Source organism: Fundulus heteroclitus, chromosome 18, assembly GCF_011125445.2.
Source record: "Fundulus heteroclitus isolate FHET01 chromosome 18, MU-UCD_Fhet_4.1, whole genome shotgun sequence".
NCBI lineage: Eukaryota > Metazoa > Chordata > Actinopteri > Cyprinodontiformes > Fundulidae > Fundulus > Fundulus heteroclitus.
In genome coordinates, this window is record NC_046378.1 from 22,961,127 (window position 1) to 22,977,772 (window position 16,646).

Sequence of the window (16,646 nt, forward strand, 5' to 3'; positions counted from 1 at the left end):
CTTGCAGAAACCCTTTAATCTTACCACTGTTTTTCAATAAGCAGGTTTATTAGATGGAAATAAAGCCTTTTTTTTTCTTTAGCAAATACAATCACATTTTCAAACTTTTTTTCTGTGCAACTAAAATGTTATCCTTCAAGCAAACATTTGCAAATACGTTAAGAGATAATGCAGGACAGATATGCATACTGTGTGTGAAACATTGACCTTTAAAACGAGCCAGGTTACAAATATATCTGTTGACATTCACTCACTGGTGGCATTAAGGGGTCAGTAGCTTTGGGACAGACCTCACGAACAAAAACCACAACCTTCTAACATCATTGTTATCAACATACAATAAATGTAAATTGGATAGTGCTTTATATTGTTTATAAAACATAAATACACATCGACAGAGGCAGTGACATCGTGCTTCATGTTCAGGGACAGGGCAGTACTTTAAATTCAATATATTTTTTGTGTTGCTTTATAAAAATATGTATTTTTAAATACTTTTTTTTTGTACTTTTACCTTGTTCTTCATTGACAAAAATATCCCATTTATATCTGCAGACATTCATACATTACAATCATGATACATAACACGTATACATATACATGTTACTGCTTAAATGTATACGCATATAGACGTATAATTCGATTTGTTTTCTTTTTGTAGTGCACATAATATGCCTCCAAAGTTGCCAAAAAAATATTATAATAAAAAAATAGTTACAATGCAACAGTAATAGTAACAGTTTCTGAGGAAATCTCCCGATTAAATTGAACAAAATGGAAAATTAAAATAATAATAAAAACAATGGCAACAGTACAAGAAGAAAGCAAGAACAATGAGTCACATAAACAAACATTGAAATATATAACAATTTTCACTCAAACAATACAGGGGAAAAAAATGTACAAATTCACAGGCGAAAGAAAAAAAAAAAGACGCTCACTCCACAACATCAGCCTATGTGTGCTCTCTCTCTCTCTCCATCTTTCCCCCCCGGTTTCCGGTTGTCGTTTTGTGCTCGGATCGCCGTTTCAACCTCAATAAAGAAAGAAATAAACAGGCCAGGTGCCTCAGAGTGGACCCACTCACAATAAACGCCTCCCATCCCCCCCCTCAGACCTCAGCTCTGTACAGAGACAACAGGGGACGGGAAGCAGAGACCACCGAGCCCGATATTTAGAGGTTGTCTGAAAGGCCATTTTAACATAAAAAAATAAAATTAAAAGATAAAAGTCCCTCCTCTGTATGAAGGCAATGGTTCACATCTGGTAGAACGCAGAGCTGCTGCAGCTAAACCTCAGATTTCAGAGCCTTGAAAGCGCCGGCGAGGGCTTCTGCACGTGGACCCTGGACGTTGAGGTTCTCTGATGTGAAGCTGTTTTTTTTTTTTTTTTTTTTTTTGTTCTGAGGTCACATCTCCACAGAAGTGTTTTTGCTCTATTTTGTTTGTCTTTCTTTGCTGTTGCTTTATCACATTTAGACCCAAAACGGATGTCGAGGTTCTCTCCATAGATGTTTGTTTCTCTTTGCCTGAAACTATCCTGCACAGCAGATGCATCTAATCTTCATTGTGGGAACAACGTGAAGCATGGCTCAGCAGAAGACAGTGGCATCCGTGTGTGTGTGTGTGTGTGTGTGTTAAATGTACGTATAGCTGCTGTTCCAAGTCGTAAAGGAATCTGAGCAATAGGCTCCAAGGAGAGGTTCTTCTGTTTGGATGTCCAGATCCTTGAATGAGAGCGCTGGAAAAAGTGGGGAATGTTAGTTGCGCCGGCTTTTTCACTCAAGGTCCCAGGGGCTGGAGGGGTTCTCCGGGCTCTCAGTGGTTGAGGACTTCAAAGAGAGAGGGAGAAATAAAACAGACAGAAGAGGAGAAAAAAACAGAGATGTGTAGAGATGGGTCGCATGGAGGAAGTCAGACGATGAAATTTTTTTTTTTTTTTTTTTTTTTACGGAAAGCAAAAGATTTAGAGGAGGCTGTGATACTCAGATCCTCAGCTTGCCAAGTCCAAGCAGCAAATGAAGAAGCATATAGAGCAGCCGAGCAGATGAAGGGTTACGGGTGAGCGAGCGGTCTGTCTTCCACAAGAAAAGACCCCGAACATAATGTCCTTGGTCCCCTTTTTTTTTTTTTCAGATTTGAACAACTACGGTACATTCAACAAAAGGGAAGACGACAAAAAGAAAGATAATGGAAAATAATGAAAGCAAGAGCACTAGCAGAAGGGCAACCGACAGAGGGAACAAGGTGGGGGCACTGGTGCGTGTTGGGGTGTATAGCATTAATATGTATTTTACTCAATGAGAGTATTTTAATAATAAAAATTCATTGTGAATCAGTTCTTTAATTCAGAGCACTTTAGATTGTTGACATACAGTCCCTTTCAAAAGCTTTCATACTCCTTGAATTTTCTTTTTTAACACTTTGTCACTTTATAACCAAAAACAATGGCCCTCGTTAACTCTGGGGGAGCTGCAGAGATCCACCGCTCAGGTGGGACAGTCTGTTTACAGAACATCTATAAAGCCCCACAAAGCAGGCTTTTAGAGAACAATAGCAACATCATTGAATTGTCGAAAGAAAGCCCCGAGAGGATCCCCCCTTGGCAGTTTAGCCCACGTAGGGGGGCACAGGAAACGTGTTATGGAGGCCTCTCTGTTCAGATGAGATCAAAACTGAACTTTTTCGCCTACATGTGTAAAAAACATCCCTGCTTCATGCTGCAGAGATGTTTTACGTTTACTTTAGGACAGGGAAGCTTGTCGAAGTTTATATCTGGAAATAAATATTTGAGGCTGCAAACGAATCAAGACTGGGGAGGAGGTTCACCTTCCAGCAGCTCAGTAATACTTAACAAAGGACTAGAGCTTTAATGGATGGATTTAGGCACAATATTTTTTGCTTTATAATGGGACCGGAGACTAGTCAAAGCCCAGACCCAGATCCAATTGAGAATCTATCGCTAGAGTTGAAAACTGATGTTCACATCTGCGCTCCATCCAATCTGACTGATCTTCAGCTACTTTGAACAGATTAATTGACAAAAAATAATCTTAGACACACAAAGCTGTCAAAGAAATACTCCAAAATGTAATTTCTTAGAGTTGTATTTGTAAGAAATGTCGAAAACCACAAATCTGATTCCTTTCACTGAGCTATTGACGTCTACTTTCTTTTCTTTCCGTCACATATAATCCCATTAAAACATATTAACGCTTGTGGCTCAATGTGACAAAATGTAGAAAAGTTAAAGGGGTTTGAACACTCTTCCAAGGCTCTGCAGGCTTTTGTAATGCACTTGTTTAAATTGCTAGTCGTGCCCTGTTAAAAATATTTGTAGCTCAATGTTAAAGGTTCAATCTCATGTACATTTTTTTTTTCTCTCTATGGCTCTTGAAAGGCTTGAGAGGTGTAAATTGTCACCCAATCAGGTTCAAATGATTGGCGCATTGTTTTTCCTCAATGTGCGAGACTGGTTGGCACTGTGCGTGTACTCGCGTCAGCCTCTGCATCCAGTGAGCTCGGGGCGTGTTAGTGGTAATCTGTGCATGCATGTGTCTGTCGGTCAGTCAGAGCGCCAGCAGTGAAGGCGAGTTCAGGGAATCAGATGACTGCTCGCTACTGCTGTTCCGCTGGTTGGCACTGACCCCGCAGGCTCCCTCTGGGTAGGTGAACACAAATGAAGATGTGTATGAGGTGTTGTAACTGCCAATGGCCGCATCGTCATGGTTAACACCACCACCACCACTGTCACTGGCCATGAGGCATGGCCCACCAGGCGCTGGCTCAGCTGAGCCGTAGAAAGAACTAGAAAACTCTACCTCCTGCATCATCCCTGCTTGGGGGTGCTGCTGCTGCTGGACTTGCTGCTGCTGCTGCTGCTGCACTGGAGGCTGGGGCTGTGTGGGGGTCGGGTGGGCCGTGTAGGCAGGAGGGAGATAGAAAGAGTCCTCCTTCATAGTCAAGCCCACAATGGAGACAGGAGGTGGCAGGCTCTGTGAGCTGTGAGGAGTGAGCTGGGACTGGACTTGAGGGAGCGTCGCTGAGGCCTGTTGAGCCTGCTCGTGGTATGGGATCTTGCAATTCGGCTGGTGGGCCACCAGTACAAACTCTAGGCGCTCTTTCTCCTTCTGCAGCTCTGAGATCTCGGCCTCCAGCTCCGCCTTCTCCTCCTCAAGTATGTCAGTCTCCTGTGTGGAGGTACAGGGATTGAGAAAATACGGGAGCGAGCAGGGAGAGCACAGGACGGAGGTGGGTGAAGGGAGGGAGGGGGATGCGCAGAAAGAGAAGGAACAAAAACGTGAGTCACATCCAACCTCTCCTTCAACACCTTGAAAAGATCTACAGTTCTGGTCAGAGATCTGCACTCATCATCAACATGAATGCCATAGTAAATTTGGGGCTCTCGGGGATGCAGTGATTCCTCCCTTTTTCAAGGTGGAACGGTCCAACAACAAGCAGCCTTCAGAATTTTTAAACACTGGAATCGGGTGTACAAGTTTGAATTTACTGTGGAGTTTTTGTAACTCAAATATGCTCAAAATCATACTTTACTCTCAAACTATATTTGATCAAAGGTCCCTTAGCAGGAGAGAAAGAGCAAACAATAACCTTTTTGCAGAACATTAACTAACTTCTGGCATAAAGATTAAGTTGGATTATTGACCACTCATCAACTAACCAGTTAAAGATGCCAGTCTTGCCGTGTGTTTTGAACTATTTTCCTGCTGATACTCGCAACAGTGACATGGTTGTAACCATTCAGCTGTTAACTTAAGGAGTATGCTGAAGAATCTGGTCACAAGAACTTCAGTACCAGTACGTCAGTGAGGTTGTAAACAGCATGTTGCTGCAATGCCCTGCGTGACAGTTGGTAATGTTACTGTTCTTGGGTTTGAAAGGCTCAACCTTACTCCTCCTAACAAGCCTCTTGTCATTGCAGGCCAAATAGCTCAATCCTTGTGTAATTCAGGTCTAAGGTGTTGCTTTGACAGCGGGGGACAAAATTAAAATGACATTCATTCCCATGATTGCTGTCCTGAAACGTCTTCCTGGAGTTGTACTATCCCAGCAGAGACGCTCTCCTCCCTTGCAGGTAATATGCAAACTGCTTAACAGATAAGTTCCCTAATTGAGCCGTGAACACAGCGGGTACAATAGTTCCTCTTCAAACCATAATTGCTTTCCTGTAACAGCTAAACACAACTTACTATTATCCTAGTCCCTATGCACCAAGGTAAACCATCATTAACATACTTCACAATGCAACGGGAGTTTGGAGGAACGGTGTAATTATCGTCATCGCTCATTCTTGGCTTTTGAAACGGGGGCTCAACTCACCGACTGCAGTCTGTCTGTCAGTTCCCGTCTGCGGTTTCTGCATTTGGCCGCAGCCAGCTTGTTTCTCTCGCGGCGGACGCGCCTCTTTTCCTCCTCCTCAGGTGTTAACTGTAATTAAAAGAAAACATTTAGAGGCTAGAAGTTTTTGTTCTGACTATGAAATGTAAACATTCATTGTGGAGACACGGTAATGGGCCCACTGTGTTTTCACCCTAAGACAGATTGTTTGAAATAGTCATTTCTTTAGCATTACGCTAATTTATCATCTGACTGTAGTACTAATTGTATCGATGAGCATAAACACACCTAATTACAGCCCCAGCTGACAGATTAAAGTTTTTAGAGGCTTTTTTTCTCTCTTTTTTTTTTTACAAAACACATTTTGCTGCCATGTCCCCTCTCTGTATGCTTATACAAAAGGGCCATCAGGATAAGTTGTAGCATTTCTAGTTATTAACCATAACCCACAAAGTCAACAAGAGCGCCCAGTGGCTGGATTTAATTTCTCTTGTTCTGATGTAAGCCATTCACCTTCACCCAACTGACAAATCTTCTCAAGCAAACACACTTACTAACACACCAACATCTCCATCTTCACTCACAGACTCGTCTCGTGCGCGGCGGCTGCGGGGCCTGGACTGCCGGGTGGGGCCCGGCGCTGGCACTGGAGTTTCTGAACTGGGAGGGGTGAAACAGGACCCCGAGGAGTAGCTGGGGCCGGGCATGTCGTACGGGTCCACCAGCGACACCGGCTGGGTCATGGTCGTGGTGCCGGTGGAGCTACTCTGCCCAGAGGCCTGGGAGGAGATGAGGGTCGGCTGCACCATCCACTGCAGGTCCTGACTGGTAGTTATGGCGGTGACGGTGGGCACAAATGAACTGGGCATCTCACCTCCGACACCGCTCCCTGGCCTGCTGCCCACAATGCTCAAGCCAGCGCCTGCTGACGCACACTCCTGATGAGGAAATAGGAAGATTTTAAGTTTCAGCGAGCATGAAAACTATACTAGCCGGTTTAAATAGACATTTTAAACCCAGCGGTCTCATTGAACACAAGCATGTAGACAACAACGTCTTAAGAAAAGAGTAGGCATGGAGGGTTTCTTAATCATAATCGTTTAAATATAAATGTAAGGCTGGGCTGATGACCAGTATTTTAAATTTGTGTTTTTATAACAATAAGTCACAGCTTTAGACAATTATTTCACATTTAACCTAAGTCTTTAAGGTGAGAGAGTCCTGCACAGGATAGTGAAGGGAGCTCATTGCTGCATGTCCTATCCAGGATCTTTTTCAGACCCTTTTTTTTTTTTTTTTTTACACCCTCTCTATCAACAGTTTAAACCGCTGCCATCATGCAAACGGTACCACTGTACGAAAGCAGAACCAACAGAATGATGCACAACTTTCTGCCTTCACACAGTTAAAATACTGTGCTTGTTTTAACATGGTTTTAATCTATTTTGAGTTTATTTCATCTTTTTAATAACTGTTTACAGTGACCCGATGAGGCGCTTGAATAAACGGTGTCTAATTCTGTGGTTTAGCATTGTTCTACAATGAACTCGCAGTAAATTGGTTTGACTCCTAAAATAATGAACTGGTGCAAACAAGTGTGAAGACTCTTGGTAAACAAGTTAAAATATGTGGAAAGAAATTGTTCCTTTCCACTGAAGCGACATAGCAAAATGAATGAGTCCATACAGTTAGCTGGGGTTCCTTAGGAAGGTAACTCTTAACCAGCTAGCATTATAAATGGAATTTGACCACATCTTTTTAAGATAGCAAGGACTAAATTAGAATATTTTTGCTTCTGGATGTGAATTGTTTCTCTGAAAGTGCCATGGGACGACATTTGTTGTAAATTGCTGCTATGAAATGTACTGAATTGAACTGGCTAGCTTAGAAAACTAAATCTGAAGGTTTAATTATGAAGACAATCAGCTTGGAATAAGTCAGTCCTGGAACAAAAAGCGGGGTTTTGTGTGGGAAGTGTATCCTATCTTTGCTGCACAGGGTGAACTATATGTGGGTCCATAAAACGCAGATGGAAAGTTCAGATTTGTCGCTCGTCCTTTTATCTGGTTTATTTTAGCGCCGTGGAGGAGTAGCGACTGCCATTAATATTCGTCCAAAAGCGAGCAAAGTCATTGGCAGAGGCGGCTTCGAGAGCTGCCGACGCCGACCAATCGCCGCCGTCTGCGAACGTCTCCCTCCCTCGCGCCTCTCTCCTCCCCTCGTCACACCCCCGGTGTTCCCCTTGGCAACGCGACGTAGCGCTCCAAAATAGAACACGCATTTACGTCACGGCGAGCGGAGAGCGGAGCTTACGTAGGGAGTTCCAGGGCTGCGGCGCGGCGTGCCGTCGACGGAGCGTGCTGTCGGAGAGCGCTGCAGCAGCCCCACCGCAACAAACAGACCCACTGGGAAACTTCAGACGGAGTCCACGGCGCTCATGAGCGACGTAAGGCCGCTGTAGCTCCGAGTTACACACGGGACTACCTCGGTGTGTTTGAGCCAGTTTCTTTTGCACTATTTATACGTGGCATATAAATAGCATCACTATTATAGCGTACTATTATTTATCTGTACTGACAAACTTGTGATAGAATAAAATAAATTAAAAAATGGGTCAGATAATAATAAAAATCCAAAGTTAAAACCATACCTGCCTCCTATGCCCAATTTAACAAGCGACATTTATTTTTACATCAACACGAACTTACCTGCGGAGCACTGGTGGTGGGCGGGCTCCCGAAGGAGTCCACGGAGGACAGGTACTGGGACTCTATGGACGGAGACGAGCTTCCACGGGATCCGCTGTCGGGGTCGCCGGGAAACCCTTGGTACATCTCCCCGGGGGGACCGAAAGAGAAGGCGGTATCCCGGGAGCGCACGGTGTCACCTGCAGCGGCGGGGGCAAGCAAGGAGGTTACTAAGGAAGGGGGGTACTGTTGGGAGAAAGCAGCTGATGTTCATTAAAAACTATAAGCCCGGTGAGCTTTCTTTAAAGCAACTATCCTTTTTAATATCTGTTTGGATACTTCTCGGCGTGCAGCAGCAAACAGCTGATTCGGTCCGCACCGTGAAGCAGTCGCTTCTACATGTCGCGTCTCTTACCGTTAATCTCCTTGTTTCCCGTTGAGGTGGTCTTCGTTTCTTTCCAAAACAGTTGCATGAAGAAACTTAATCCAACTCCCCGCGAAGAGGGAGAAGCCGCTCCAGTTTTAATACTTGAAGAACTCCTGTTTTTTTTTTTTTTTTTTTTTTACCGAGACGTTTGCTTGTAAAATCCTCGTTGTGCCCTAACCGATCCGCTCTTCAAGCAATAATAATAATAATAAAAAAAAGCATAAACCGTGCGATTATAGATCCATTTACGGTCCTTTAACGGAAAGCCCGTGGTGGTGGACGCCGGCCGGTTTTTCACGGTGCAGCGTAGTAGATCTTGTACTCATGAATGAAGCCATCCGCCGCGTACCAGCAAGGCATTTTCTAACTACGAAGTCCCGCCTCGGAGTTCCGATGACGTACATGCCCATATTTTAACTTGATGTTGTGTTTGGTCTCCTTGGTGACGTTGAGGGATTCCCTCTCCCACTGAATGGACCAGAAGCTTACCTCGCCGACGGATAATAATAGTCTTTCTTTTCTTCTTTTTTTAAATTATCACAGGCAAAAAATATTTCTCACCGTCTGACAATGTCTGAGAGGAAATTTTGAGAACCACGAGGGTGATAAATATGGAAAGTTTCTATTTAGATCCATAAAAATGCGTCTGAGATAGGAACGTTCTTATAGGTCATGGCCATGCATTATATTAATATACCTAAAATGTTTTTCCTGTTTTAAGGAAAGTTGCATGAGTGTATTATAAATTCAAGATAAGCCTGTTTACTTGCTTGTTTACTACCAGTCTAAATGTGCTTTCATACATTCCAGAAAAGTAAAAAAAAAAAAATATGTTGGAAAGCACCACAAAGTTGATTCCCCCATGATGTTTTTACGCCCAAACCATCTGTAGTTGTTCTTCAGGACGGAATCCCGTCAGAGTTTAAGGGAAATCCTGCTTGAAGGTTTCTCAGGACACGCCCTCAGGACTCATAATGACTAAAGAGAGGAAAGCCTCCTTTTCATCTGAGCACTCCCTAAAACTGAAGTCAGGTACTATTCAATTAATGGATTAACTGCAACTTGAGAAATAACATGAAAACACAGCCTTGCTATCAGGGCTTTAGCCAAAGAGACCATCAGCCTATAGCGCCCTACCCACACAAGTTCCTTTTATGCATGAATAGACTGAGTTTGGTTTACTGTTTGTAAACCGTGACCACATAAAAACAGGATGTTTCAATGATTTTTATATCTGTCCTTTCTTAAAAGAAAATTATTATGAACACAGCATTATTTTTTAGAAAGCCCATCCATTCAAAGAAACTGTCTCAAAACGTTGTAGGATTTATTTATTGTGTGGCGGTATGGCACAGTCGCTGAAATACAACAACAACAAAAAGGAAGTCTGTATTCAATATGACTGCTATAAGTTATAAAAACAGTGTGAAAATGCCATATATAAGGTATTCATTTGCATGTCTGATGGTTTGCATTGCGGTGAATCACAGATAGATAGAAGTTACGTTTCCATCAGGGTATTTTTAATGCATATTTTGAAGTATGGCATTAGAAGGAGTTGATAGAAATGTCAAAATTCAAATTAACTCACTGAATTTTGTAAAAAAAAAAAAAAAAAAGTTTTAACACTCACTTGAGAAGTTTCTTTTTTTAAACTTTTTCGAAAAACAGTAAATCCACTAAAGAGGAGATGGAAGCGCATTTGTCGAATCAGTTCTGACGTTGTGAACATCTACCTCACTCGGATATTCCCATAACCCTCAAAAACAGTTCTGGAAGCAACAACAGGTACGTACAGACCGACGAAGAGATACAACCATTTATAAGTCTTATCTGTAAAAAAAAAAAAAATTAAAAAATCAGCACATTCATTAAAGCATCGTTCTATTACTCTTCTGTGGTCCGTGCTATAATTAACAACATTTACTTCCTGTTTATTACAGCCAACATCAATGTATGACGACATTACACTGTGGGTCTCCTGGTTAATTCGCTACAAACCAGTAAATTGGAAACACTTGTCGGATGCGCAGTTTCTGTTTTTTTTTTTTTTTTTTGCGATATTTGAAACGTTCACTCAAAATTCGCATGAGAATTAGATGGAAACACAGCTATAGGTAATGTAAAATCTTTTGCGTTTAAATGTGTGACATTTGCTTATGTCACTAGCAGTAATTGGCTACAGAGGAAATAGCAAAAAAAAAATGCCAATTTTCTGGCTTGCAGGAAGAAAATGCTCAACTCAGGAGTGACATAATTTCCACATTTGAGACCAACTGCGGCATCATGTCTGATGTGTTTGTGGTAAAGTAGGTGCTGGGAAAGGGGGTTAAATCTTTGGCTGCTGACCCCGTAAGCCCTTTTTGACGCACGCCCCTGTCCAGGACAATACACCTTATCTTGGGCATTGTTCAGGACAGCTGCATCATTCACAACCCCATTTTTTTCCCCCCTGCGAGTAAACGCTGTGTAACTTACTGGACAGTGGGTAGCAGTGACGGAAATCTGAGCCTGTCACTGCGGTCCGAACAGAATGTGATTCATTGTGAAGCCTACAGTCGGACACCAGAGGGAATGTGGCAGGTGGGAGGGTGTCTTTTTTTTTTTTTTTTTTTTTTTTCTTGGGGAACTTGCTCCACAGTCTAAGCGAGAAGATGGGGAGGGAAAAAAATCCTGAATGAATAGAGAGAAGAAAAAAAAAATCTAAACTACTACAAATCCTACGTTCTTCTGGTTGTGATGTCAGACGATGTGTCAGGGCGGGCATGCTGCTGTGAAAGGGCTCCATGCTGCAGCTGATGTGTGAGCAGGCGTGAGCGAAAAAAGGGAAGAGTTGGGGATAACAAGATATTACTCAGAGCTGCAACCACGTCAGAGACGAGGATTCACGGAGGACGCTGTGTCCCGGACTGCCGTTAACGGAGCCGTGTGCCGCTGAACCGGGATGACTAACTCCGTCGATGTAAGTTGTGTTCATGATGGGGAGTTATTAAAGTGAATGGTTGATAACGTGCGTACGAGAGCAGCCCACTCTCACGGAGACTAAAAGGACTGAGAGGCAGCATTTGACCAGATCAGGACGCGAAATAGCTGCAGGAACTTCACGAAACTGCTACTTTTGGATATAATTATAACATACAACTCACGCCACTCTTCCCTAATGTTACATTAGGTTTCACTTCGAACGCGTTTCATTATCCAAAATAGCATTGCAGCATTTAAAGGGCTAACTGCGCTAAAACAAGGGACAGGAACCGCGTTCGCGCTCTGCGTGTGTATGTGTGTATGTGTGTGGCGTTCCGTCACCATGGATACGCCGTTACCCTCTGACGCAAGCGCGTATAAATTTTGTCTTTTTTTTTTTTTTTTTTTTTTTTTTTGTTATGCCGCCTAGCAACCGGTTTCCGTGGTGACACGCTCCCCGGCAGCAGCACACAATATGGCTTCCGGATTCTTTCTGCGCAGACAACAGAGAGAGTATGGCAAGCCATATTAGTATATCATAGCCAGACAGGTCTAGTAACGATGACAATCATTTTTATCACCAATTAGTTTTTTTTACTCAAATTTCATGCCGTATGTTTTTCCATAGTTCTCTCACAATACATATTATAAAATTTCTCTGCTTTTGTTTATGTTTATTTTTAGTATTACTGTACAAGAAGTTGCCCAAATAAAATAATTGTCAAATAATTTATCCATGTTAGCCCCCTAATCCTAACCAAGCATCACAATTTAACATCAAAGTACAACATAAAAAGCAGAGCAAATTACATGCAATGTACATTATGTTTTAAATTAGAATTTCACCTTGCAAAAATTACACCTACAGATATCCATATTCTTTCTAAACACTATACTAGCTATTAAATAGGACATTCATATAATGTGGCATATTTGAAATTCAGATATCCACCATAAAAATATAGATATTTCAAATGTTTTATACATACTTCGATTAGATTTTTTTAAAATTGTAGACAAGGAATTAAACACAGCAAGCTTTTTAACAATATTTAGATAGCTCAAATTCAGTTCTCCTGCAACAAACCCAGTTGTGAATATCTCATTTCTTGTCTCTTTTTTAAAAATAGCAGTGACATTATGTAAAATATCTTCAACTTCAACAGTGTAGATAAATAATTTTACACACACAGATCAAGATATAAATGTACCTGTTGAAAAAAACAACAACCTTCAGACTGGTATTTAACATTCATTGTGTTAAGCCCCCATTTCTGCATGAAAAGTGTTGCATTTTTATTGGTCTGATGCAATACTCAATTCTAAAATGCTATGTTTGTATTAACTGGAGGTGGGGTGGGGGAATCCTAATTAACAGAAATAAAGGCTTTAAAACTTCGTCTGTGTTAATATGTATAATGTTTTTCCCTTATGTAGACAGACAGATATATATTTTTATTAAGTTGAGTAGACATATAAATCATAATATAAGTCATTATTGAACTACTTCAACTGGGTGAGTTTTGGACCTCCAAACGAAACGAGCAATAAAGGAATCGAAAGTTGCAAAGTAGTTTGATTATATCTTGTTACAACTTGCCATAGAGGAGGCACTCACATGTCAGTTTTTTTCAGTTTGAACTGTTAACTGTTGTTTTGTTTTGTACACCTCGTTCGTAAATGAAAGCACGTAACACAAGTTGTACTGAATGCCGTTTCAAAATGCACCTACAAACACCTTATAACAAACAACTAATTAACATGCATTTCCTCATTAGATAGTTCCAAACAGACAAAAACCCACTCCTGTGGTTTAGTTTGATAGATGCATGAAGGTTTATATTTACTGATGTGTTTAATTAAATTGATTTTATAATACAGCATCAGAGAATTTACCCTTTTTAATTGAATTACGTTTTATAGTATCCAATTCAATAACTATAGTTGAGTAATATGGTGAGATTTTTCCCCCATTACTATTTAGTGCTTTTTATCTTAGGTAAATTAACACACCATGTGCAGCTTTAGATGAACTCTGGATGCACTTGGCGTATAGGAAAAGTCAAACTGTATAGCTCCTAAATTGTATCAGACAGTTCTGATAGGTTGGCTTACATACCGTATGTGCAGAAATAATTGTTATTTAGATGGCTTTGTAAGAAAAATCCACCAAATGAATATAGATATGACCAAGCAATGAAATATTTCCCCAAACTCATGTCTTTTTACACACTTCATTCTATAATATATTGCCCAGTATTGCCCCAAAGTTCATTGCTGCATCCTGGTCTAACATGGTGCATGTTAGACTAATCTTCCCTCTTCCAGACTGCTTTGTTTTTGACAGTTTGTTTGTATACAACTTGTGGTAGTCTAGACTCAGGTCAGAAAATGCAGCAGTGGGGGTTATCTGACACTCCTCGTGTGCTTTGTTTTGCTTGCCTCGGTTTCTTAGGGTATTTTCGGGAAGCCACTAACGTGCTCTGTGCTCATGAGGCCAGCTCCTGTTTCCTCTTGGAAGGCGGGCCGTGTTTGCTGGTCTGGCCCAAAATACTTGTTGCCAGGCGACGAATAGGCCTATCCCACTCGAGCGCGGGGTTGTTTACACCCCTTCCGGCTCTGCGTCCCAACAACATTGCATAAGTTTTTTTCAGACTTTCATCACCCCACTGAAGGAAATCTGATATGTCTTTAACCTTCCAGCCAACCAAAGCTTTTCCTACTTTCATACTGTACATAGCTTCTCTTTTAGCAACCGAAGCGTTTTTGCTGGGTTTGCTTTTTTTTTTTCGTTGCAGCTGCCTCGAACTCAGCACAACCAAACTGAAACCGAGAGTGGCGTGTTTTTATGAGGAAGCTGTGTTTCATTTTGTCTTACAGGTCAGGCCAGTTATGTGATCTGGAAGATCCGCCTCTGTAAACGTGTTATAACACATCAATTCTTGTTTAAATTCAGTAGTTCTTTCTTTGCACACTCGAAGGCCTGCCTGTGTGGCCGTGCAAACATTGGCTTCTGTATGAACTGTATGAACTGAGGAGCTCTAGGTAAAATTAAAAACAGAACGCTCTCCCTTTATTTATGTAATCAGGCTGAACCACAGATCTCTGAACTTAGGACATTTTACACAGCTTTGAAAAAGTATATTTTTCCACTTACAGATTGCTTCTGGTTTTGCTTTTTTGTTCTTTAAATGTTTTAGACCATCAAACAAATTTCAACTTCAGACAAAGATGACCCGAGTAAATCCAAAATGCAGTCTATTGTTTTATTTACTGAAGAAGAAAAAAATGCTATTTAAACGTGGCCTCATGTGAAAAGGTTGGTTTGGATAACTTTTATCACTTAACAAATAAAATGCTCATTTGAGTTCTGTGTGTTGTATTGACTCAGGTTATCTTTGTCAGATACAAAGCATTATTTGATCAAGCAACAAAAAAAGAAGAAGAAAGCTGGAAGGTGACGAATGCACTTTTACAGTTTTGTCAATCTGCATATAGTTTTTAAGCTTTGTAAACATCAATTTCAGTCAAATATTTGACATGGCATTTTTTTCTATGGTGGTACAGGGAAGCTATGTCTTAGGTCAGCTAGTTGTTGAATATCTGCAATAAACACAGACTTTGAGGAAACAATGAAAGCATGTTTCACCCTTGTGGTTAACCATCTGAGCCTAAGCATAGCTAGTTAACGCAACAACTGTGTTATGTCCCACACTGGCAGGTTAAGATCAGAAGAAGGGGTAGGGAGACAATAGTCTGACTTGGATGTTGCCAAAGTAAGGAACACTCTTGTAAAGTGAGTTTTTTTTTAAACAACACAAATTATATTATTTACATTTTTGGTTTTAATTTTCTTGAGTCTGGTTTTGTTTTAAACCTTATCTTCCATTGAGAAACTTAGAACAGGTCACAGTGAAAGTTAATCATTTTTCAAAAAACCTTAACAATCTAAATGTTCCAAAAACTAACCTCAGAAATAGTTTTTTTAATATATTAATTTTAGTCAAAGAATATTAATTCAGTTTTGGCCCCTTAATGATCAACTTATTAGCAGTTTGGACATGGGGGGTTGGTTCTGACTGCAGCTGGGACAGAGTGCTGATGGAGGACTAGGACTGCCTGTGATCGCCTTTGCAGGAGAGGGATCCACAGCAGCACTCGCTACTAGTTAAGAAGAGTAAGAATTATATGTTTTTTCACTTCAGTTATTAACAAAACCTGGAAAAGTCTCAACATTGGTCACTAGAGCCTTATTTTAAGAGTCACATGGCTCTAGAGCAGGGGTTCCCAAACTTTTCAGCCTGCAACCCCCAAAATAACAGAGCCGGAGACTGGTGACCTCCTTTTGGCGGGGTTGGGTGGCTCTAGAGATTACATTTATATATTATCATGGTGACCATATGATCGTTGCTGCAGTCGAAAAGGTTGCAAAATGGGTGGAGTGGAGTAGAGTACAGTGAAATGGATTAATTCCGGCCAGTCATCACCTTAACTCTCACCTTCATTCGGGTGATCAAAACATTGTTCTTTTAAGCCAAGCCAATAACAACCCTAACGACTCCTCATTACAGAGGAGTGGACCAGTTTCGGTCCAATCGGCAGGCTTAACGTCTTTAACGACCGCCCATTACTAAGGGGTGGACCTGTTTCGATTGAATTTGCATGTTATCTAAGCCATTACAAGACGTTTGTCTGGGCAGTAGTATAAAGCTTGGTACTCATCATTACTCCAGACTTTTTGAATTGAGAAAGCTTCCAGGAGAGGAAGCAAAACATCTTCATCTACGGAAAACAAGTCCAGTTGCTTTGTTTTTTACTTTTTTTGGAATAAACTTGTAGCTATCTCCATTAACCAGTCAGTCGTGTGACATGATCAGTGGTGTAAAGTTCCTGGTGTGTCTCTGTCATCTTCATTTTTCCTGTGGTCTATGTCCTTTAAAGGTGCAATAAGTGAAATGTAATTAATTTAGATAGAAAGAACTAAAAACTGTTTTTACACTGGTTTTATTTTATGTTGGATTTCTGTTAGATAAGATTTGGATTGTTTCTTTGTATCTCTGTTCAGCTCAATTCGTGTTAATTAGCCCAACTTTGTCACTCTCCCGCAGTCCTTTTGCTCCAGCTGCCTCCCATTATCTTCTAAACAACTCACCTGTATTCAGTGTCATTCCCCACTTGTCCCTCAGTATATATGGTCACTGGTTCACATTG

General features: G+C 41.2%; 1 protein-coding gene across 2 annotated transcripts; it reads right to left on the bottom strand.

The window, feature by feature from the left end:
• Positions 1-3,088: 3,088 nt before the first annotated feature.
• Positions 3,089-8,589, bottom strand: fosb (FBJ murine osteosarcoma viral oncogene homolog B). Of its 2 annotated transcripts, none has more exons than XM_012881214.3 (5): positions 8,460-8,589; positions 8,066-8,244; positions 5,942-6,295; positions 5,340-5,447; positions 3,089-4,189 (listed from the first exon to the last, which is right to left on the bottom strand). In XM_012881214.3, exons 1-5 carry the CDS (start codon positions 8,515-8,517, stop codon positions 3,569-3,571), a joined length of 1,320 nt encoding a protein of 439 aa, XP_012736668.2. In that variant the 5' UTR covers positions 8,518-8,589; the 3' UTR covers positions 3,089-3,568. The 2 variants fall into 2 exon arrangements, with proteins under 2 accessions (XP_012736668.2, XP_036005673.1); XM_036149780.1 differs by having other exon boundaries at positions 5,912-6,295.
• Between the last annotated feature and the right edge of the window lie 8,057 nt (positions 8,590-16,646).

Excerpts from the sequence above, each read along its gene's own strand:
- fosb (XM_036149780.1), bottom strand. The coding sequence starts at position 8,517 with ATGCAACTGTTTTGGAAAGAAACGAAGACCACCTCAACGGGAAACAAG. Across the intron at positions 6,296-8,065 it reads CCACCACCAGTGCTCCGCAG|GAGTGTGCGTCAGCAGGCGC; the intron begins GTAAGTTCGTGT and ends TTTCCTCATCAG. Across the intron at positions 5,448-5,911 it reads ATGGAGATGTTGGTGTGTTA|TTAACACCTGAGGAGGAGGA; the intron begins GTAAGTGTGTTT and ends TTTTAATTACAG.